The 24,503-nt window shown below is 41.6% G+C and overlaps 1 protein-coding gene across 1 annotated transcript in view; it reads right to left on the reverse strand.

The window, feature by feature from the left end:
* LOC126354637 (echinoderm microtubule-associated protein-like CG42247) overlaps positions 1-24,503 on the reverse strand; it is a 287,858-nt gene that overhangs the window by 41,203 nt on the left and 222,152 nt on the right. The window contains exon 12 of the mRNA XM_050004406.1: positions 12,597-12,888. Coding sequence (XP_049860363.1) covers positions 12,597-12,888 — 292 coding nt within the window. The remainder of the gene's footprint in view (positions 1-12,596; positions 12,889-24,503) is intronic.

Consider the following 24,503-nt stretch of genomic DNA (forward strand, 5'->3'; position numbering starts at 1 on the left):
TATGAGTGCCAAAGGGAAGTAGTGATTTTTTTATGGCTGGAACCCTCACAACCACAGAGATATCATCGAGTGGATAAACTGCTGGCAGTGACATAGGTCACAGTAGGGAAAATGCAATTCTAAGTGAAAAAAGTGAGATATGGTGTGAACATACAAAGGAACTCTCAACACGACAGTAAAGGTAGATCTAACAACCTAATTATTTTTCATCAAAATGTCAGAGGTCTCAAAAATAAACTGACTTGCTATATGTAAATTTAGGTGATATGAATTTTATTAATCATGCACATGTTTATGCCTTACTGAGCATCATATGACAAATGGAACTGGAGGGCTGCAACTTGGGGGGTACAATTTAGCTACTTATTATTGTAGAACAAGCAGAGAGAAATGTGATGCTGAAATTCATGTTGACAACAAAATTATTTATAAACCTTTAGGTTTAAACACATAGTCTGCAGATCAACATTTTTAAGTCTGTTGTATCGAAATAACTGCAAAGAACCTGTCAGTTACAGTGCTTAAAGTTTACAGAGCTCCAACAAGGAAATTTTGTATTTTTCTGAATAAGCTAGAAATGTTTTTGGGAAAACTTTTATCCAAATCCAAAAATTTAATAGTTGCTGGGAACTTAGATGTCAACTTTATAAGTGATAGTAACAGTATGACTGACTTGTACATTTACTGAATTCTTACAACTTGGCTGCTGTGTTTAACTTCCCTACTAGAGTTACAGAAAATTGCAAAAGTTTGATAGACAGTATTGTCATTGACAAGATAAGAATCAACAATGCAAGTATAAAGCTGAGTCATAAACAGCCTTTCTGATCATGAATCATGATGGCCAACTACTTGAGGTTAATACCATCAGTTTGTACAGCAAAGTCTCCCACACCTACCAGTTCTTTAGACGTATAAACACTGAAACTCTTTCCAACTTCAATTACCATCTATCACAAATACTTTGGGACCCAGTTTATAGGATAAGTGATGTAAATAATAAAGTTAACATTTTTGTAAGTGAATTTATCTCCCTGTTTGAAATGTCTTTTCCAAAAAGAACTGTCAGGAAGAACACTGAGGTTTCTTCTTGTAAACCATTATTTACAGAAGGAATTAAAATTTCCTGCAGGATCAAGAGAGAATTATATGACTCTTTAAGATTGTCAAATAATCCCCTTAAAAGGTATTATAAACTGAACTACACTCCTGGAAATGGAAAACAGAACACATTGACACCGGTGTGTCAGACCCACCATACTTGCTCCAAACACTGCGAGAGGGCTGTACAAGCAATGACCACACGCACGGCACAGTGGACACACCAGGAACTGTGGTGTTGGCCGTCGAATGGCGCTAGCTGCGCAGCATTTGTGCACCGCCGCCGTCAGTGTCAGCCAGTTTGCCGTGGCTCCATCGCAGTCTTTAACACTGGTAGCATGCCGTGACAGCGTGGACGTGAACCGTATGCGCAGTTGACGGACTTTGAGCGAGGGCGTATAGTGGGCATGCGGGAGGCCGGGTGGACGTTCCGCCGAATTGCTCAACACGTGGGGCGTGAGGTCTCCACAGTACATCGATGTTGTCACCAGTGGTCGGCGGAAGGTGCACGTGCCCGTCGACCTGGGACCGGACCGCAGGGACGCATGGATGCATGCCAAGACTGTAGGATCCTACGCAGTGCCGTAGGGGATCGCACCGCCACTTCCCAGCAAATTAGGGACACTGTTGCTCCTGGGGTATCGGCGAGGACCATTCGCAACCGTCTCCATGAAGCTGGGCTACGGTCCCGCACACCGTTAGGCTGTCTTCCGCTCATTCCCCAACATCGTGTAGCCCGCCTCCAGTGGTGTCGCAACAGGCGTGAATGGAGGGACGAATGGAGACGTGTCGTCTTCAGCGATGAGAGTCGCTTCTGCCTTGGTGCCAATGATGGTCGTATGTGTGTTTGGCGCCGTGCAGGTGAGCGCCACAATCAGGACTGCATAAGACTGAGGCACACAGGGCCAACACCCGGCATCATGGTGTGGGGAGCGATCTCCTACACTGGCCGTACACCTCTGGTGATCGTCGAGGGGACACTGAATAGTGCACGGTACATCCAAACCGTCATCGAACCCATCGTTCTACCATTCCTAGACCGGCAAGGGAATTTGCTGTTCCAACAGGACAATGCACGTCCGCATGTATCCCGTGCCACCCAACGTGCTCTTGAAGGTGTAAGTCAACTACCCTGGCCAGCAAGATCTCCGGATCTGTCCTCCATTGAGCATGTTCGGGACTGGATGAAGCGTCGTCTCATGCGGTCTGCACGTTCAGCATGAACGCTGGTCCAACTGAGGTGCCAGGTGGAAATGGCATGGCAAGCCGTTCCACAGGACTACATCCAGCATCTCTACGATCGTCTCCATGGGAGGATAGCAGCCGGCATTGCTGCGAAAGGTGGATATCCACTGTACTAGTGCCGACATTGTGCATGCTCTGTTGCCTGTGTCTATGTGTCTGTGGTTCTGTCAGTGTGATCATGTGATGTATCTGACCCCAGGAATGTGTCAATAAAGTTTCCCCTTCCTGGGACAATGAATTCACGGTGTTCTTATTTCAATTTCCAGGAGTGTATAAAGTTTTAAAAATTGTGATAGACAAATCCAAAGGCTTATATATTATACCTGAACTGATAACACTAAAAAAATTAAAATCCATTTGGAATGTCATAAAGAGAGAGTCTGCAAAAAAAGCCATGATGATGAGGTGGTACATAATCCTGTAGCAATTTCTAAAATATTTAACAATCATTTTTTAAGAGCAGCAGATCATATTGGTGGTAAGGGTTCATTAAATATGACTATGAATTTATTACAGAGAGCTGACCACAACATGTATGACCCAATTTGTATGGCTCCAGTCACTACTAGCGAAATCAGAAATATAGTCAAATCCTTAAAAAATAAAATTCCACAGACATTGACAAAATTTTATTGAAATTTGTAAAGCAACCTCTGTGCAACATTTCTAATGAATATTTGTAGCAAGATATTGTCCCAGAGAGATTAAAGAATGCTGTTGTGAAACCACTTTTTAAGAATGGTGAAAAACTAATTTAACCAACTATCATCCAATATCTCTGTTAACTTGCTTCTCAAAAATATTAGAGAAAGTAATGTAAAAAAAGAATTGTAGAGAATCTCACAATTCACAACATCCCCAACAAAAATGAAGGTCTACAGAGAAGGCTATTTTCTCTCTCACACACAAAATTTCTTTCATTGGAATTTTCTGTGACTTGTAAAAGACGTTTGACTGTGTTGACCACTACATGCTCTTAAGGAAGGCCAATTTTTATGGTTTGAATGTTAGTACTGGTAGATGGATTGAATCATATCTACACAATAGGAAGCAGAAGGTGGTACTAAATGGTTTTGATGGATGTCCTGCCTCATCTGACTGGAGCACATTAAAGTGTGGAGTGCCATAAGGATCCATTTTGGGGCCTTTACTGTTTCTTATCTTTGTCTATGATCTCCCATTCTGTACAGACACCGAGAGCAAATTTACATTTTTTTGCTGATGACACTACTATTATGCTTGAAAGTCAATGAATCAGAGAACTAATAAATAAATGTAATGCTGTACTTGTAGATGTCTGACATTGACTGGTTTAAGTCTAAGGGATTAAAATTAAATATTGAGAAATCACAACATATTCAATTTCATGCATCACTGCAAGAAAATGAAGCAATTAAATTATACTGTGACAGTCAAAATATATTATAGTGTGACATTTCAAAAGTTTCTGGGCATTATAATTCATGACAAGTTAATCTGGCCATAGCATATTCTAGATCTTCATAAAAGCTCAAGTGTAGCAACTTATGCCCTGTGTGTAATTACCCCATTTGGTGGTATAAATGCTATCAAAGCAGTTTAATTTGGCTATTTTCACTCCATCATGTCATATGGTATAATTTTTTGGGGTAATCACCTTTAGCCAAAAAGATCTTTACTGCACAAAAGAGAAAAAATGGAATCATGAGTTGTGTAGTGAATCCAAATAAGTTCTTAAGCAATAAAAGCCTGGGTAAAGATGGTCTTCATTTAAACAGATTAGGATCAAACATTCTTAGTAAAATGTTCGCTGATACTTGTAGAATTCTGAATAATGAGGGAAGCACAAGGAATGATGGGGATGAGAAACAATGTCCAGTAACTAAAATGGCAAGACCAAAATGGTACCCAAGAAAGAATATACTGCTTGAAACCATACATAAGAAAGAATGTTTCTATATAATGCACTGGAATAAAAATGGTGTAAGTGATGACTTTAAAAACAAATGTCATAAAATGGACAAATTTCAAATTATTCTTTCAGACTGTAAAAAGATCAAAGTTATTTACCTCAATGAACATTGGCTTACTTGTGATAATATTAAAATTCTTAACAAAATTGAAAATTTTGAAGCAGCAAACATCTTTTGTAGACGTGAGAAATCACGTGGAGGCTCTAGCATACTTACTCATTCTGATATAAAATATGTAATAAGAAATGATTTTAAACATTTGAATGATGATAGTATATTTGAGAGCTGCTGTATCGAGGTAAGGGGCCTAAATATCATAGTAGTTTCTATTTACAGAGTACCAGAGAAAGCTGCAATTGAAGCTTTTTGGGCCAAATTCCAGTGCCTCCTTTAAAATCTAAACAAAGAAAAAGGAAAAAAGGTTTTAATAGCTGCTGACTTCAACATTAATATTCTAGGTGAGTTCAATGATGTGTCCAAATTCACTGACATAGTAAAAAGTTTTGGCTTCAAAGTAAACTTTAAGCAAGCCACTAGAGTAAATGCACAGTCAGCCAGCTGAATTGATAATATCCTAACCAGCTATGTATTTGAAGATGTCCATAAATTTTGCTTAGATCTAGGAATCTCTGACCACTCTGCATTACTCATTCAACTACCAAAAATTAACAATGAAATTCAATGTAACAGAAGCTCCATGAAAAGGAACTTCATTGGGAAAAATTTAACTGTATTTAGAAATGAGTTAAGAGAGGTTGAATGGTCTTATGACAGCTGCATTTCAAGAAGTAGTAACTTTGACAAATTTTTAAGCAGTTTTCGTGGGGTGTTTAATGAAGCTTTTCCACTTGGAACCACATGTAACAAAATCACAGGTAAAGTTAAGTGGATAACTCTGAGTATAAAAATTTCTAGTGCTAGGCATAATGAGCTGAAATATAATAAAAACAGGTATTTTGCTGAATAAGTTAGATGTTATAAAGCTACCTTAAAAAAGTTGTAAAAACAGCCAAACAAATGGCAAACAATAAGTTCATTTCACAACATAAAAATATAACAAAGGCAGTGTGGTCTGTTGTCAAATCAGAGTTAGGCGTTAGAATTAATAGAAATGAAATATCTAGGATTAAAGTAAATGATGGCCTTATTGTAAACCCAGCTCAAATATCTGAGTGTTTAAATGAATTCTTCGTAAATGTGGCAAAGTCAGATGTTGAAATATTACAGTGTCATAGTTAAGTAAACCCCTTTGCACTCCAGCAAGGAGCTGAGTATCTCAAAGATTTAAAAAAAGTCTCAATAAAGCATGTGGAAAATATTATAATATCATTAAAAAATAAAAACTCTGTTAGGTGGGATGGGATACTGACTAAAGTGATTAAAGCAGTTTACTATGTAATTTTACCTCCACTAACTAAAATAATTAATCAATCTTTTGAACAGGGATGCTTTCCTGATGTGTTGAAGTGTGCTGAAGTCAGACCCCTGTTCAAGAAATGATTGAGGGAAGTGATGGGAAAGTATCATCTTATTTCTATTCTTCCAATCTTATCGAAAGTGTTTGAGAAATTAGCTGCAAACCAGGTACAAAATTTTATCGTAAAAATGATATTATTATAAATAATCAATAATCAATTTGGATTCCAACCAGGAAAAACACCATGGATGCAGTAAATAACTAACAAGATCAGAGGAGTAAAGTTGCTGGTATTTTCTGTGATCTTAGTAAAACCTTCAACTCTGTAAACCATGCCCTGCTTATCTACAAATTAGATAAATATGGGATTAAGGGTAATACTCTCAAATGGCTTACATTGTACCTGCAGAACAGAAAACACAGGGTAACTATCACTTCAAATGTGGTGAATTATTTTTCAAAGTGAAGTACTGTATAACAAGGTGTGCCTCATGGTTCCATTTTGGGGTCAATCTTGTTTCTACTCTATGTAAATGACATCCACAAATATCAGTTCCTCATCAGTTCTGTTTGCAGATGATACTTTTGTTTTAATTGAAAATGGTGATGCAAAAAAAAAAAAAAAATCCAAACATTATTGTGAGCACACTCGATACCCTAGAAAATTCTTTCCAGTTAAATGGGTTGAAACTGAACATTGTAAAAACCTATATGTTACATTTCCAAACCAAACACCCAAAATGTGCAGAGCTTAAAAAACAATGAAATAATAAACTTATGGAAGAAGCTGACACTGTCAAATTCCTAGCTCTAAATGTGGACAAGAACTTGAACTGGAACACACATATTGACTCCTTATGAAATAAACTATGCAGTTTTCCATTTGCAACACAGATACTTGCAAATTCTACCAACATGAGTACACGAAAAATAGCATACCATAGTTATTTTAAATCAGTCATTAGGTATGGTACAATTTTCTGTGGAAGTTTTTCGTATACTGAAATTTCAAAAAAAAAAAAAAAAAAAAAATATATCAGATACATGTGTACTGTACAGAAAACAGAATCTTTTCACCCATTATTTCGATAACTGCAAATCCTAACTGTACCCTCCATATAAATTTATGAAATTATTATCTTCCTACACATCTGGCAAAAATTATTTGAGGAAAATCATTTTAATCACACATACTGCACAAGAAATAAAAATAATTTTATGTTTCCCACACACAAATTGGAATTATATGATCGGGCTCCATAGTATATGGGGATGACGATGTATAACAAAGTAATGGCCAAAAATAGACCATGAAACTGACATGCAAGCCACCAAAGTGGTGTCAAATTGAAAAACTTTTACCAGACTGTGATTTACATAACATTTATTTAGAGACCATAAGGTGGTTATTGCATTAATGACTTAAAGAGATGTTGAGATAGTATCAGTGGCTTAAGAAGGGATGTTAAGTAAGGTAATAAGATATTTCTTCTTCAGTAGTGTGACAGGAAACATGTTCCAAATTATGTGAGCAGTCAACATCAAATACTCATCTCCAAGGAATGCAATATGGAGCATCAATAGACAAAATTCTTGAATATTATACAGTATACTTGGGAAATATGTGTGCCGAGCAATGGCCAGAGGTGTGCAAAAGACTTTCCTTGAATTGAGAGCGATGTTAGGAAGTTTTTAGAAAAACTGATGGAGCTTTGTTAAAGATTTAAATGAAGATAAAAGCTTTGTTGACAAACAGAAACTGAACAATGTCAAAATGGATGTCAGGACAGCAATGAAAGAAGTGCTCAGAGAATTCACAGGCAAAATTTTGCTTGTTGATCTGATGAAGAACATAAAAAAATTTGACCTGACATAGTCACTAAAATGGTCAAAATCATATATACAGCCACTTAGTTACCATAATGGCACTGGAATGGTGTATGAAAAAAGCTGAAAATGTGAATCTCATCTCCTGAAGTAGTTTCACTGTGAAAGACTGTAATTTATAAAATCATTTAAAATCACTCTGCAGAGTCAATCTTGGGTAGGATACCAATATGACTGCAGAAATATGTGCAGTTACAGGTCTATATTTCTCACACCACTCTATTGTAGAATTATAAATATGTTTTATGTTTGCATATTATGATCTTTTTGGAGATTGAAAATCTTCTCTGTAGAAGTCAATATGCATTCCACATATAGCAAACTTGTAAAATTTAACTTGCTCTTTTTACAGAATAAGAATCCACTGCAGTGGTTTTTTCTTCTATAAACATGGTCCTCAGTTGTGGATGTTCACCTGATCAAATATTTTGTTAAATCACGCTGTTCATCAATGACATCAAAATGATCAGGCATGGAATCTGATTTTAGATCACCACAATGACTACTTGGCTTGACATGTTAATTTTGTAACAAAATGTTGGGTATATTTCTATTTTTCTCTTAATCTTGCACTTTTTTTATCTACATCTACAACTGTACCCTGCTAGCTACCTGATGGTGTGTGGCAGACAGTACTTCTGCTACCACTATCTGATCCCACATTCCCTGTTCCATTTGTGAATGGTGGTGTGTGGTAGACTGATTTCTGAGGAAAGTTTGTGTATAAAATCTATACTTATTTCATGCAACTGGCTGTGAAAATGATGCCATTGCCGTATAGCAGAACTCACTGGAATCATCCACACAAAATATAAATTAAAGACTCCTATCACGTTCTTCTGTCTGCATGAGAAGGCTTATTTTAGGAACTACTGTTGGGATTTTGATATGGTATTCATTAATGGAAAGACTGATTTAGAAGATAAGATTCTGGGCACAGGAGGTAGGTTTAAGGCCACCCAACTGTAGGGCCAGCTCGGTGTGAGCTACTGCTACTTGGAGGCCAGTGCAAGCCACTACTGACTCCTAAAAGACCTGTGACGCAGGAGGTATCAGATATTAAGCTCATAAGGACAGATTTTTTGATACAGAGTTAATGTTTATGGAGAGTGAAGGGAAATGCAAGGAACGGTCATAGACAAAATGTAGCTCACACAAAACTGATATTGCAATTGAGTAGGCCTGCTGGTGTGGTAGCTCACAGCACCCACATTTGCCACAAGATGTCACCACAAATGCCAGTTAAGTATGAAACAGCTAACATTTGTGCCTCCAGAGAACTTTCTTGGCACACACAACTTAAATTGTATAAGTTAAATGAGAGTGATGATATTCAGTTACCTAACATTATTCTTTTAATTTTAATCATACAGTGGCCTGTAAACAAAATTATCACTATGCCAAACAAGTCATCCAGCCATAGATACTTTGTGCTACCCATGTAAAGCTGGGGCAGGTGGATAGTTTATATATATTGTAAACAGTGACGTCTGTATCACGTTTCCTCTGGGTACGATTGAAATTATCTTTACATCTGTCAGTTTTGCTCCATTAAGAGTGACTTTTGAATTCTCTGTGCAAGGAAGTGTTGAATCCAGTCACAAATCTGGCATGACACTTGGATTCATTAAAGGACAGTGCAGAACTGTATCACATGGCTCCTTGTGGTCAATGACCATGGCATTAACCTGAGTGCCATTGTCTATGGCACACTGGATCTCATGGAGGAACAGAGCGAGCTGAGTTTCGAAAGATCTTTGTTTGTGGAGTCCATGTTGACTTTTATCGACGAGATTTTTGTTCTTCGAAAATATCATGTGAGAGTAAATATGTTCCATAATTCTAGAACAAATTGATGTCAGCGATATAGATCTACAGTTATGTGCTTTTGTTCTACAGCATTCTTTGAAAACGGGAATGAACTGTGCATTTTCCCTGTCGCTAGGAAGGCGCTATGCTTCAGTCCTCCACTGACTTAGGAATTACAGTATCTCATCTTGTCCACATTCCTTTCCACTACTAAGTCACTGTATTTGCTTTTCTATTCTGCAGTCACTTACGTCAATATCTGCCATTTCAGCACTCATGCGATGACTGAAAGAGAGGGACTGTATTATGATCATCCATACTGAAATATTTTCGCAAGACCAGATGCAGTATTTTGACCTTCTCTCTGTCATTCTTCATATCGGTGCCAGTGTGGTCTCTGAGTGACTGAATAAATGATTTCTGTCTGCTAACTGATTTCTAAGACTGGAAATTCTTAGGGTTTATATTCAGATTGATAGGCAAAATTTTACCTTCAGACACCGAACGTTCCTCTCAATGTTCTCCTTATGCTCGTTTTCACTTCGTCCGGCTTTTGTTTGACAGCAAGGTTTGACTTCTCTCAAATCTGAGATGAAGCTTTCTTTGTTTATGAAGCAACATTCTGACAAGTTTATTAAACCATGCTGAAACCTTCCTATACTTTAAGACCTAGGTCAAAACATTTTTCTGGGGCGTGTTGAAAGGTGCCTCTCTATTTTACCCATTAGTGCCCATCATTTACGTCCTAAGCACTAAATATTTGATGTTAGCTACTCTGATACTCTTCGATTTGTATCTTGTCACTCATGCTAAACAAATATATTTCCCTACCTTTCTTATAATTCTTGTAACACCTGCAGTCATAGATGTTAGCACGATCCTGTGGTCACTGAAGCCCTTTTCTACGTTAACTGACTCGAAAAGTTCAGGTCTGTTTGTTGCTAGGAGGTCTGAGGCGTTACCCCCACAACATGGTTCTCTTAGCATGTGCTCAACATAATTTGAGGACAAGTAAAACTCTTCAATAAACTTCCAGCATCTGCTCGGTCACTGACCAGTAATATTTTCAAACGTAATATTTAGCACTGGTTGCTCAAACACCCATTTTAAAAGATAACAGAATATTTTGAAATAATCATTGACATTAGTAAGTAAGAATATCCTTAAGAGAAGTGGAATTAAATTGTAAAAACTTTACTGTAAAGTTATTGTTAATTGTAAATTTAATGTTCAGACCTATTCCGCTGTAAGTGGTCAATGGTGAATAAACTGATTACTGAATAACATCACAGTAGTCCTTGTCTCTGGCACCAGTTTTGATTCTGTAACAGACACATTGAAGTCTTCACCTATTGCAACAACGTCATCAGGGAAGCTATTCACGAAATTCTGCAAATTCAGATAATTACTAACTGCACTATATACACTACATGCAGTCCAAACATCTGTGAATAATATAGTGTCTTCCAAATAGATCACACGATCCTGTATGACAGAATCAAATTTCACTCAATGAGGAACCGGCATTTCAAGAGAGTAGCCTTAAGATGGTTATTATCTGTTCGAAAAATACATTACTGGCAATTAAAATTGCTACACCAAGAAGAAATACAGATGATAAACGGGTATTCATTGGACGAATATATTATATTAGAACTGACATGTGATTGCATTTTCACGCAATTTGGGTGCATAAATCCTGAGAAATCTGTACCGAGAACAGCCACCTCCGGCCGTAATAACGGCCTTGATACACCTGGGCATTGAGTCAAACAGAGTTTGGATGGAGTGTACAGGTACAGCTGCCCAAGCAGCTTCAACACGATACCACAGTTCGTCAAGATTGTAGCGTATTGTGACGAGCCAGTTGTTCGGCCACCATTGACCAGACGTTTTCAATTGGTGAGAGATCTGGAGAATGTGCTGGCCAGGGCAGCCGTCGAACATTTTTGTATCGAGAAAGGCCCGTAAGGGACCTGCAACATGCGGTCGTGCATTATCCTGCTGAAATGTAGGGTTTTGCAGGGATCGAATGAAGGGTAGAGCCACGGGTTGTAACACATCTGAAATGTAACGTCCACTGTTCAAAGTGCTGTGAATGCGAACGAGAGGTGACCGAGACGTGTAACCAATTGCAGCCCATACCATCACGCCAGGTGATACAGCATTACGGGGATGACGAATGCACGCTTCCAATGTGCAATCACTGCGATGTCACCAAACGTGGATGCGACCATCATGATGCTGTAAACAGAACCTGGATATATCTGAAAAAATGACGTTTTGCCATTCGTGCACCCAGGTTCATCGTTGAGTACACCATCGCAAGCGCTCCTGTATGTGATGCAGCGTCAAGGGTAACCACAGCCATGGTCTCCGAGCTGACAGTCCATGCTGCTGCAAACGTCGTCGAACTGTTGGTGCAGATGGTATATGTCTTGCAAGGGTCCCTATCTGTTGACTCAGGGATCGAGACGTGCCTCCACGATCCGTTACAGCCATGTGGATGAGATGCCCGTCATCTCCACTGCTAGTGACACGAAGCCATTGGGATCCAGCACGGCGTTCCGTATTACCCTCCTGAACCCACCGATTCCATATTCTGCTAACAGTCATTGGATCTCGACCAACGCGAGCAGCAATGTCGCGATACGATAAACTGCAATCGTGATAGGCTGCAACCCGACATTTATGAAAGTCGGAAACGTGATGGTACTCATTTCTCCTCTTTACACGAGGCATCACAATAACGTTTCACCAGGCAACGCCGGTCAACTGCTGTTTGTGTATGAGAAATTGATTGGAAACTTTCCTCATGTCAGCACGTTGTAGGTGTATCCACTGGCGCCAACCTTGTATGAATGCTCTGAAAAGCTAATCATTTGCATATCACAACATATCCTTCCTGGCACTTAAATTTCGCGTCTGTAGCACGTCATCTTCGTGGTGTAGCAGCCTTAATGGCCAGTAGTGTATCACCCGATATCGACCTAAGAAATTTCATTATTTTAAATCCAGGTAGAAAATATTTGAAATTCTTCCTGTCTAATTTAAATTGCGGTACCGTATGTAGTACATTAATCGAAGAATGTGTTGTAATATATCTCCAGAGACACTAACTACGAGGCACGCCTGGTCCACGCGTAAGCAGCAGCTATGAAACGCGGAAGGCCACAGGCGCTCACCTGGGTTGTAGCCGACGCAGTTGAGCGGGCTGCCACAGACTCGCACGCTGGCGACGGGCGCACCGTTGTCGGCGTTGAGCACAACGAGGTAGCCTTCGCTGCTGCCCGCAGCCAGCGCCACGCCGAATGGATGGAAGCACAGCGACACCACCTCGTACGCCACCTGCACCGACCACAGCAGCTTGTGGCGCCGCCACAGCGCCACCAGCTTGTCGTGGCCGCCCGTCGCAAACAGCTCGTCGTCCGGGTGCACAGCCAGGCCCCACAGCTGCCGTGAGTGTCCCAGCACCACCTGCGGTCCCATTCAATCCTCGCGTCACAGCTCGATCGCTTTGCCCTTCACACCGGAGTACCCCGGGCGCTTGTATTTCTGAACCAAATTCGTAAGAAGCAATGAATTGTGATGACTGTGAAAAATGGAAGGAAGCCTTAGATAATGAATATAAATCTTTACTTGAAAATGAAACATGGATTTTGACTGATTGACCACCAGGCAGGAAGGTAATTAGTTAGAAATAGGTGTTCAAGGTGAAAGAAACGTCAAATGGTGAAATTGCACATTATAAGGCTCGTTTTGTAGCGAAAGGTTATTTCCAAATACCAGGAATAGACTATGAGGAAACGTTCTCGCCTGTTTTTCGTCATTCTTCACTTAGCGTCCTGTTAGCTTTATCAGCTGAATTTGACCTTGACATTGAACATATGGATGTTCAAACTGCGTTCCTATATGGTGATCTCGATGAAGAAGTTCACATTCGTTAACCTGAAGGCTACGTGAAGAAAGGGTAGGAGATGAAGGTTTGCAAGCTGAAGAAGGCAATTTATGGTCTAAAACAGGCGTCACGCGTTTGGAATATGAAATTAGATGTGACATTAGATAAAATAAATCTAAAGAAGTCAGAATAGGATTCTTGCATTTGCTTCAGAATTGAGAAACAAAATATACTCATTATAGCTGTTTATGTAGACGACTTGATCATTTGCTCTAATAGAAATAATAAGTGGAAGAAAGAATCGAAGAAAGGATTAATAAATCAGTTTAAGATGAGAGATCTTGATGAACTTAGTTGGTGTCTTGGCATGAGAATAAAACGAAACAGGAAACAAGGGACGATTAGTATTTACCAAAGCAAATATGCAGCAAACATACTCAAGAAATTTGGTATGGAACATTGTAATCCGGTTGCATATCCATTTGAACCTGGTTCAAAGCTGCAAAAATGTGAAAATAAATTGACGGATGACGAAAACCTTGTGTTACATCGCATTCCTTATCAGAAAGCCGTAGGATCACTATTGTCTTTAGCTCAAAGTACAAGACCGGACACTGCATATGCTGTGTGGGTTCTAAGCAGATTCAATTCTAATTATCGGAAAATCCACTGGGAAGCGGTCAAACGAATTATGCGATACAATAAAGGCACAGTCAATGGACTAATTTACCGAAAAAGTGGAACAACTGAAATTGAAGCTTTCTGTGACGCTGATTATGCATCAGACCTCCATCAGCGGCTATCAACGATCGGCTATATCTTCAAGTTAGCTGGGACACCAGTTTCCTGGACTTCAAAACGACAACAAACCGTCGCTCTATCAACTACGGAAGCTGAGTATATGGCTCTATCAGCAGCAGCGCAAGAAGCGGTAACCTTCAAGGATTGCTTCGTAAATTGTGTGTTACACATAGTGAAAAACCAGTAAGTGTATGCTGTGATAATAGAGGTGCCATTGCACTGAATCACAATGGTGTGCATCACGCTCGAACAAAACACATTAACGTGAGGCACCACTACATTCGTGATTTAATTAAAAAGGAAAAGTCAATGTGAAACCTGTAAGTACCGATAAGCTGCAAGCTGATTTTTTGACAAAGGCACTGCCTAAAGGAAAATATATGTGGTGCTGTCAACCTGTGGGACTTTCAGAGTTCACGAACTGACATCTTGAGAACTTGTGGGGGTGTTGGGAACAATCATATTTTACTCTTTGATGTGATATATGTATGGTAGTTTATGTTTTCTCTTTGATCTTCGTTATCTAACATCGCTGAATAAATAGCCTCTAAAAATGCGTGTTCCTGGCAATATAGTGTATTGTGTATTTGATTAAAAGGTCAACTTTATAATCCCACAGAGGACTAATTAGAGTCAATATCTAATATTTCCGAAAGACGAAAACGGAATTTAGGAGACTGTGTTGTGTTTGCATATTAAGCTCTGAAGCGGATTTGCCAGCCCAGTCAAATATGGCGTTTGGAAAACAGCTGTTCCAATTTATGATTTAGTCAACACAATCTCTTCACTTAAATACAGAGGGGTCCAAAAAAAATGTATCCTCTGTTTAAAAGTCCATAACTGGCAAACTGTTTGACAGAGTTGTCTCATCTTTGGTTGTGTAAGAGTTTGTAGTTCCGGCAATCGCCACACAAGCATTGTATTGCGTTGTTTTGTTTTGTCAGATGGCAGTCGCCAGATAGTCAGTATTTTGTTCTTAGTTGCACCTAATTACTCGAGTAAACATGGCTGGCGCAAGACTTACATTCGATAAAGGAAGTCAGTTTTGAAGTGGTATTTTACCAGTCATCCGAGACTTGTATGGAGACAGAAAAGTTTACTTTCAACAAGATGGTGCCCCAGCCCACTACCAAATTCGTGTTAGGGCGTATCTCGACGAAAATCTACCAGGAAGATGGGTAGGCCATAAGAGGTGGTGTGGAGCATCCACCACATTCCCCAGACCTAACTCCTCTGGACTTTGACCTGTGTGGAAAACTAAAGGATGTCGTTTATCGACAAAAGACATGCACATTGGATGAACTTGGAGAATCCATCGTACATTCATGTGCAAATATCCAACTGAACACGTTGCAGTCAGCAGTTCGTGCTGCAGTTCGGCAGCATCGTTTGTGTGTGGATGTTAATGGTGACCATTTCGAACACCTACAGTGATATCTTTAAGCTACACTTCCAACAAAAATGAGACAACTCCGTCAATTAGTGTGCAAGTTATGGACTTTTAAACAGTGGATACATTTTTTTGTACCCTCTGTATTAAGCCTAGTTTACACGAAGACATTGGATTGCGCCACTCGTTGCGTGGAATGAACTGCACGCAAGTGATTTCACATATGACTGTAGACACGGCGACACCAGTATACACTGCAGTTTCATCGTTTTGTGGGTCCCTCAGTCGTGTCTGAAATGAGAGTTTGGCAGCTGCACGTCGTACGAGTTGTGGTGGAGTCAAAGCTTGTTGCGTGGAATCGCTGCATAAGAAAAAAATAAGAAACGTGTTTCGATTCGTGTCTGGAGGAAGAAAAGACGTCAGCTCTGTTGATCAGCATCCTTGCTGAAATATTTCAGAACAGAAGATCCAAGTAGTTCTTTTAATTATCTTCGAATGTCACCAGGACTATTCATGTTTCTTCTAAATAGAGTTAATTATGTGATAAGGAATAAAGAATCTGTAATGCATGAAGTACTGTCGCCAGAATTGAAATTACATAACACATTGCACGCGTTACAATCGAGAACACTCAGCCAATAATTATCAACATTAACGGGTTAATTATTAACATTAGCAACAATAATTGTTCGAAGCAGGCCGCATTAAGAAGAGAATGGTTTGAAAATTACTCTCTTGAAGATAGATCTGTACAATGGCAATATTTCAAAATTCTAACATATGTGAATGGGGAGCACTGCAGTAACGTTTTAAACAGATGAATATTGATTAAAGAATGCAGCTTCTTGAATTTGTGTAGCCTTCCCTCCTGTCAACAATATTCCTTAACAAAGAGTTGGCCTACTCGAACAATGGGATTTTAGTCTTGTAGACGAGAGCATTGCCAAAGCTAGAATTACACTTGCTTGTATTTTTCTTAATTTAGTTGTATATGTGCTCCTAACTCAATAAATTTTGGCCTGCAGCTCAGATATTGTCAAACCATCTATGTTATGGTCGCACATGATGGTCTCAGCGGTAGCAATATATTGCTTATTTCCAGCATCACTGAACTCCCACAAACACCTATGCAAAGCATATATTTCCAAAAAGCGAACAGTATTCTCCGTTCCCCATTTCATGTTTCAGTTTGTCTAAACTCTACGAACACACATAACCTCAAAACTCATGCAACTAGTGTCGCCGAAGTTGGAACAAGCCGAAAGTTCTTAGTTTCAGCAACTAGTTGCGCAAACGCGTGGCGCGCATGCGCAGTGACCGGTAGCGCAGTTGCCTGCAACCTAGTGTCGTCATGTAAACCAGGCTTAGGGTTACCCAGTTTCATGCTCATTCTGCATTTCCTTCAGCGCACAATAAGTCACCCATCCACATAACTCGAATATTTTGAAAACCTGACAATCCAGCCACATTTCATGGGAACAAAAATCGATTGTCGAAGAGGAAGACCGGCAGCTACAATCGGATTTCCAGAATCGATTGCGAAGTGTTTATGTGGACAGTTAGAAACGGTATTTTGAAATCTGTTTACGTAATCTGATTTCGGGAGCCCCATGTAAACATAGGGGGAGCTTGCACTGTAGGCTGCAATCTCAGTGATACTGTCAACAATCGCCAGTGGTCGCTCGACAGACAGCTACAAAACTCACTGTGGGTCCGATTTTCTTCGTCGGGATTAAAGAGGTTAGAATCTATTCTACGAGAGATAGTGTTTTCAAGGTCCGATTGGTGGGGAAGTGGAAAGTGGGGAGGAAATAAGGATAGTTTTGTTTGCAAAACTCAGCTACACCTCCCAGTTACATCTCTAATGCGTTAATGCTCCGACTTAAGACATTTGTCCTCAATGGTACCAACTTTTTAATACTTTACGTGTAGTTCAGCTGTCTGTGCTTTCAGCCAATTCTCTGCTCTGTTCGTTACCTGTTCCAAAACGCTGTCGCCCTGGCCAGCGTCTCTTGTGGGCGAAGAGGTGAAAATGTGATGGAGCCAAGCCCGGGCAGTATGACGGGTGATCAAACACTTCCCACTGTAAACGCTGCAAGAATATCTTTTTTTTGCAGCTGCAGAGTGCGGCTGAGCATTGTCATAAAGAAGGTCAATGCCTGATGACACATTTATCTTCGCTTGTTCTAAATTGCCCTTTCTACCTTGTGGTTATAATTAAAGGGCAGATACTCGCGGAGGTCCAGTCTGCCCTGTAACTAACATATGGCAGCGAGGCAGACATGCTAATGCATTAATGCGAACCGATTTACGCTAGAAAAAAATTAGTTCCAATTTTAGCCAATGGGTGCAGATCTGGCGCTGCGTTTGTATGATGGTATGTCATCCACACTGCCATCTGACAATCCATAATGTGAGTGAACATTATGGACATTGCAAAAAGAGGCCATGCGCTGTCAGCGAAACTATTTTATGTGAACAGCAGCAATTACAGTGCTGCACTGAGAGAGTATCGCCGACTGAAACATTTGAGGAGAGAGGCCCGATGTCATTAAATGATTTAAAGAACATGATACTGAAATTTGAAAACACTGGTGAGCTGAGTGTGGCACATGGAAGAGGAAAACTTCCTATTCCGGTGGAATTTTTTGACGAGGTTGCTGTTGCTGTAAGTCGTCATGCAGAAAGTGTCCCAGCTATTGCTAATGTTCGTGCAGTACCGTGGGAATTGTCCATCCCATGGTCAAGAGTACAGAAAGTCTTTCCGTATATTTTACATTGGTAACTATACAAGATCCAGACAGTGCAGAAACTGGAAGCTCACATTCCGCAGCAACATCCTGAATTTGCTCTTCAGTTTCCGGCACGGATCACATTTTACAACATGTGGTCGGACATTATTCTACAGAGCGGTGAGGCGCGTTTTACACTGCAGGTTGCAGTGAATACGCAGAACTGCCGAATTTGGGGTTCTGTTAAACCATGTGTTGTGCGTGAAGAGCCATTGCATTCGCCTTTAATCTCACTCCATTCTTTTTTGAAGAGAATATGCCCAGACGGCCTGTCAGATGTATCATGACGTCTGTGCATTGTCAAATGGTTCAAATGCCACTCAGCACTATGGGACTTAACATCTGAGATCATCAGTCCCCTAGAACTTAGAACTCCTTAAACCTAACTAATCTAAGGACATCACACACGTCCATGTCCGAGGCACGATTCGAACCTGCGTCCGTAGCGGTCGTGCCGTTCCAGACTGAAGCGCCTAGAACCGCTCGGCCACACCAACCGACTGTACATTATGAATACCTTCTTGTACAGTATGTTATTCCTGCTTTCAAAGAGTGTATCTGTGTGGAAAACTCTGTTTTCATGCAAGATGTGGCAACGTCTCATGGATCTCGCTCAGTAAAAGATCTGTTCTATGCAACTTTCTTTGACTGTGTTATCTCCAGAGGTGTTTCATGTGACGTTTGGTTCTGGGGATATGTAGAAGAACACGTTTACCACGCACATGTTCTGCTGCGAGCAGCTGTTGATCACGTCGTTTTACAGATATAGCATCGCGTTGACGTCTCTGGTGCTCATATTGAGCAACCTGCTTAAGTGGCAGTTAATAATAAAATCTACATTATGTCTTTGTCACTTGTTTCGAGTTTCATTCCGACGACCCACCTCTAATCGTTACATACGGAAACATTTCCATACGTCTTTCTTGCATTCACAGCGCGAGATTTTCACCTGGTGGCCAAAATTGGAACTAATATTTTTTTCAGCGTAAATCGGTTCCGCATTAATGCGTTAGCTTATCTGTTAAGTTTATCTTCTATACGGTAATTACAGCGCACACTGGACCTCTGTGAGTAGCTGCCCTTTAATTACAACCAACACATAGATATTTAAAGTGTCACTCTGTATGAGGGTACAGTGAGGGTTGTGTCATGTTCCATGCATTCCACCAATAAAACTCCTTTTCGGTCCCAGAGCACAGTAGCCATACACTTTCTTATGGAGAGCGTTCGTCGTTCGTTTGTACTTCTTTGGTTTACTAGGGAAATGAGACTGCGTTCACCGTTTGGAATTGCTCTTCTACTTCCTCGTTTTCGAGATGGACCAATGGCTCGTTCCCTGTGTAAGTTTTGTTGAAAAAAATCTTGTCCTTTGTCGTGGTAGCGCTGGAGAAACTTTAAGTCAGTTTCCGTTCGCTATGTTTTGCGATAGTCGGACAGCATCTTGTAAACCCATCCCGGTCAGACTTCGCAGTCCTGAACTCTCTCTCTCACAATGGTGCAGAGAGCTGATCGTGAAATTTCGGGAAACGTATAACTCAACACAAAAATTGTGAACCGACGATTTTCTTCAATCGCCTGATCCACTTACAGAACAAGATCATCGCTTGACACTCGCCTCTCTTCCTGGCCGTCTCCGTAATGGACGTCTGTCTGTGAAGTCCTACTTCGAAGTTCATGCGATATTGTCGCACCTCGGTGGCATTCTTGAAAGTTTCATCGTACACTTTACTCATTAGTCGATGAATCTCGGCTACATTACAGCCATCAGCACGAAGAAATCGAATGACAGCACAAATTTCGCACTGGGCGGTAGACACAACTGTTCTAGGCATATTTAGGAGCTCACTGCGCGCTCAAAATTGATAAGCGCGATGTGGCGCCATCAGTGGGCGTACTAGAGACACTGCACAACACATCTGCGCAAAGTTTCATAGCATTTTCACTGTTACTTTAATTTCGCGGCTGATCGGACCTCGGGAAAAGTAGTCCACGTAACTGTACATTCGTTTCTAAGTTATTGGAATATCCAGACATATGAAGAGAAATATGTTTTATAGCATACTCTAGATGAGTCGTGGTCGCACTGAAAAGCAAGAATACTGGGTTGCGTTTTTTCGCTGCTGTTTCGGGAGCTTTTTTTTAACTGACCACTTGCGCTTTTACAGAAGTAGTTGTTGCTCTTCGTACCTTAGCTGTGGCTTGCCTTGCTGCTGGTGAAATCAATCGCCTAAAATAGTTGTTTTTTCCCCCCATATAAGTGACCATTTTTGTTATTCAAATATCTTTTCAGTTTACTAGGAATCATGGATTCAATTATTAGTTTTTCTCTGCATTCTGGTAACGGACAGTTTTCAGGTCATTTGAATGTAAATCCAAGGTTTAAATAATTCTATTGGTACTTACGGGATGTTCGAGAACTGCTTTCACACGGCTTACATTTGGATTCGTTTCGCTCCCACTTTTGTTACTGTTATCTGCTTCTGTGGCTCAATTATCTTCAAGTTTTTTTCCCTCTAATCAAAAACGTATATACATCGAAAAATTAAAACATTAACCGGACAACGCATACACGAGTGTAATTAAAAATCAACCTCGAAATATGCCACAACATGGACAGCGAGTCGGCAAAAAAATGACTGGTGAAGACAAGATGTGAGCGCGATAGACAGAGGCTTCCGTATTGTTGCTGACTCCTACGTTAGCTCCCTGTCATTGTTGCCAACTCTTCTGCCAGCGTGCCGTGGGAACTCGCTAGATTGTAAAGTGTACCGTGAACAAAAAAAGGTTGGGAACCACTAGTCTAAATATTACGAGCTGAGTGATCTATCTCGTAAAGATATGTTGGTCCTCTGATGTAAAATTCAATGATAACAATATTAATATTCCAACCCACCACAAGAGTTTTCTCCATAATCAGCGTTTCCTAATATATTATGCTTTTTAGCTTCATATTGTTTCGGTACGTACACTGGATGAAGCAAAAGTCATTAAACGTAAACGCTTATTTTACGTACGCTACTGGTCATTAAAATTGCTACACCACGAAGATGATGTGCTACAGACGCGAAATTTAACCGACAGGAAGAAGATGCTGTCATATGCAAATGATTAGCTTTTCGGAGCATTCACACAAGGTTGGCGCCGGTGGCGACACCTACAACGTCCTGACATGAGGAAAGTTTCCAACCGATTTCTCATACACAAACAGCAGTTGACCGGCGTTGCCTGGTGAAACGTTGTTGTGATGCCTCGTGTAAGGAGGAGAAATGTGTACCATCACGTTTCCAACTTTGATAAAGGTCGGATTGTAGCCTATTGCGATTGCAGTTTCTCGTATCGCGACATTGCTACACGCACTGGTCGAGATCCAATGACTGTTAGCAGAATATGGAATCGGTGGGTTCAGGAGGGCAATACGGAACGCCGTGCTGGATCCCAACGGCCTCCTATCACCAGCAGTCGAGATGACAGGCATCTTACCCGCATGGCTGTAACGGATCGTGCAGCCACGTCTCGATCCCTGAGTCAACAGATGGGGACGTTTGCAAGACATCAGCCATCTGCACGAACAGTTCGACGACGTTTGCAGCAGAATGGACTATCAGCTCGGAGACTATGGCTGCGGTTACCCTTGACGCTGCATCACAGACAGGAGTGCCTGCGATGGTGTACTCAACGACGAACCTGGTGCACGAATGGCAAAACGTCATTTTTTCGGACGAATCCAGGTTCTGTTTACAGCATCATGATGGTCGCATCCGTGTTTGGCGACATCGCAGTGAACGCACATTGGAAGCGTGTATTCGTCATCGCCATACTGGCGTATCACCCGGTGTGATGGTATGGGGTGCCATTGGTTACACGTCTCGGTCACCTCTTGTTCGCACTGACGGCACTTTGAATCGTGGACGTTACATTTCAGATGTGTTACGACCCGTCGCTCTACCCTTCATTCGATCCCTGCAAAACCCTACATTTCAGTAGGATAATGCACGACCGGATGTTGCAGGTCTTGTACGGGCCTTTCTGGATAGAGAATACACTCCTGGAAATTGAAATAAGAACACCGTGAATTCATTGTCCCAGGAAGGGAAAACTTTATTGACACATTCCTGGTGTCAGATACATCACACGATCACACTGACAGAACCACAGGCACATAGACACAGGCAACAGAGCATGCACAATGTCGGCACTAGTACAGTGTATATCCACCTTTCGCAGCAATGCAGGTTGCTATTCTCCCATGGAGACGATCGTAGAGATGCTGGATGTAGTCCTGTGGAACGGCTTGCCATGCCATTTTCACCTGGCGCCTCAGTTGGACCAGCGTTCGTGCTGGACGTGCAGACCGCGTGAGACGACGCTTCATCCAGTCCCAAACATGCTCAATGGGGGACAGATCCGGAGATCTTGCTGGCCAGGGTAGTTGACTTACACCTTCTGGAGCACGTTGGGTGGCACGGGATACATGCGGACGTGCATTGTCCTGTTGGAACAGCAAGTTCCCTTGCCGGTCTAGGAATGGTAGAACGATGGGTTCGATGACGGTTTGGATGTACCGTGCACTATTCAGTGTCCCCTCGACGATCACCAGAGGTGTACGGCCAGTGTAGGAGATCGCTCCCCACACCATGATGCTGGGTGTTGGCCCTGTGTTCCTCTGTCGTATGCAGTCCTGATTGTGACGCTCACCTGCACGGCGCCAAACACGCATACGACCATCATTGGCACCAAGGCAGAAGCGACTCTCATCGCTGAAGACGACTCGTCTCCATTCGTCCCTCCATTCACGCCTGTCGCGACACCACTGGAGGCGGGCTGCACGATGTTGGGGCGTGAGCGGAAGACGGCCTAACGGTATGCGGGACCGTAGCCCAGCTTCATGGAGACAGTTGCGAATGGTCCTCGCCGATACCCCAGGAGCAACAGTGTCCCTAATTTGCTGGGAAGTGGCGGTACGGTCCCCTACGGCACTGCGGAGGATCCTACGGTCTTGGCGTGCATCCGTGCGTCGCTGCGGTCCGGTCCCAGGTCGACGGGCACGTGCACCTTCCGCCGACCACTGGCGACAACATCGATGTACTGTGGAGACCTCACGCCCCACGTGTTGAGCAATTCGGCGGTACGTCCTCCCGGCCTCCCGCATGCCCACTATACGCCGTCGCTCAATGTACGTCAACTGCACATACGGTTCACGTCCACGCTGTCGCGGCATGCTACCAGTGTTAAAGACTGCGATGGAGCTCCGTATGCCACGGCAAACTGGCTGACACTGACGGCAGCGGTGCACAAATGCTGAGCAGCTAGCGCCATTCGACGGCCAACACCGCGGTTCCTGGTGTGTCCGCTGTGCCGTGCGTGTGATCATTGCTTGTACAGCCCTCTCGCAATGTCCGGAGCAAGTATGGTGGGTCTGACACACCTGTGTCAATGTGTTCTTTTTTCCATTTCCAGGAGTGTATATTCGACTGCTGCCCTGGCCAGCACATTCTCCAGATCTCTCACCAATTGAAAACGTCTGGGCAATGGTGGCAGAGCAACTGGCTCGTCACAATACTCCAGTCACTATTCATGATGAACTGTGGTATCGTGTTGAAGCTGCATGTGCAGCTGTACCTGTACACGCCATCCAAGCTCTGTTTACTCAATGCCCAGGTGTATCAAGGCCGTTATTACGGCCAGAGGTGGTTGTTATGGGTACTGATTTCTCAGGATCTGTGCACCCAAATTGCGTGAAAATGCAATCACATGTCAGTTGTGGTATAATATATTTGTCCAATGAATATCCGTTCGTCATCTGCATTTCTTCTTGGTGTACCAATTTTAATTGCTGGTAGTGTAGATATATTGAAATAGCGGCGAAAGGATGGCCGATATATATCGACATATTTTAGAAAAAAATATCAATATTTTATCAACAGCCCTACATGCACACTACATGCACACTACATGCACAGAATATCTTAAATCAGTGGATTTCCCCATTTGCGGCCTTTCCCATCCCTAGAGTGATTCCCCCATTTCGCTTATACACTTTCCTTACCGCATGGCGTGCTCGCAACAAAACCAGGCAACAATGAATCTCGCGGTAATGTTTTGGCTTATCAATTTATATTCGGGTATGAAAGTAGTTCTCTTCCACGTGATGACTGGGTGCTGTGTGATCTCCTTAGGTTAGTTAGGTTTAAGTAGTTCTACGTTCTAGGGG

Source organism: Schistocerca gregaria, chromosome 3 (genome assembly GCF_023897955.1).
Source record: "Schistocerca gregaria isolate iqSchGreg1 chromosome 3, iqSchGreg1.2, whole genome shotgun sequence".
Taxonomy (NCBI): Eukaryota; Metazoa; Arthropoda; class Insecta; order Orthoptera; family Acrididae; genus Schistocerca; species Schistocerca gregaria.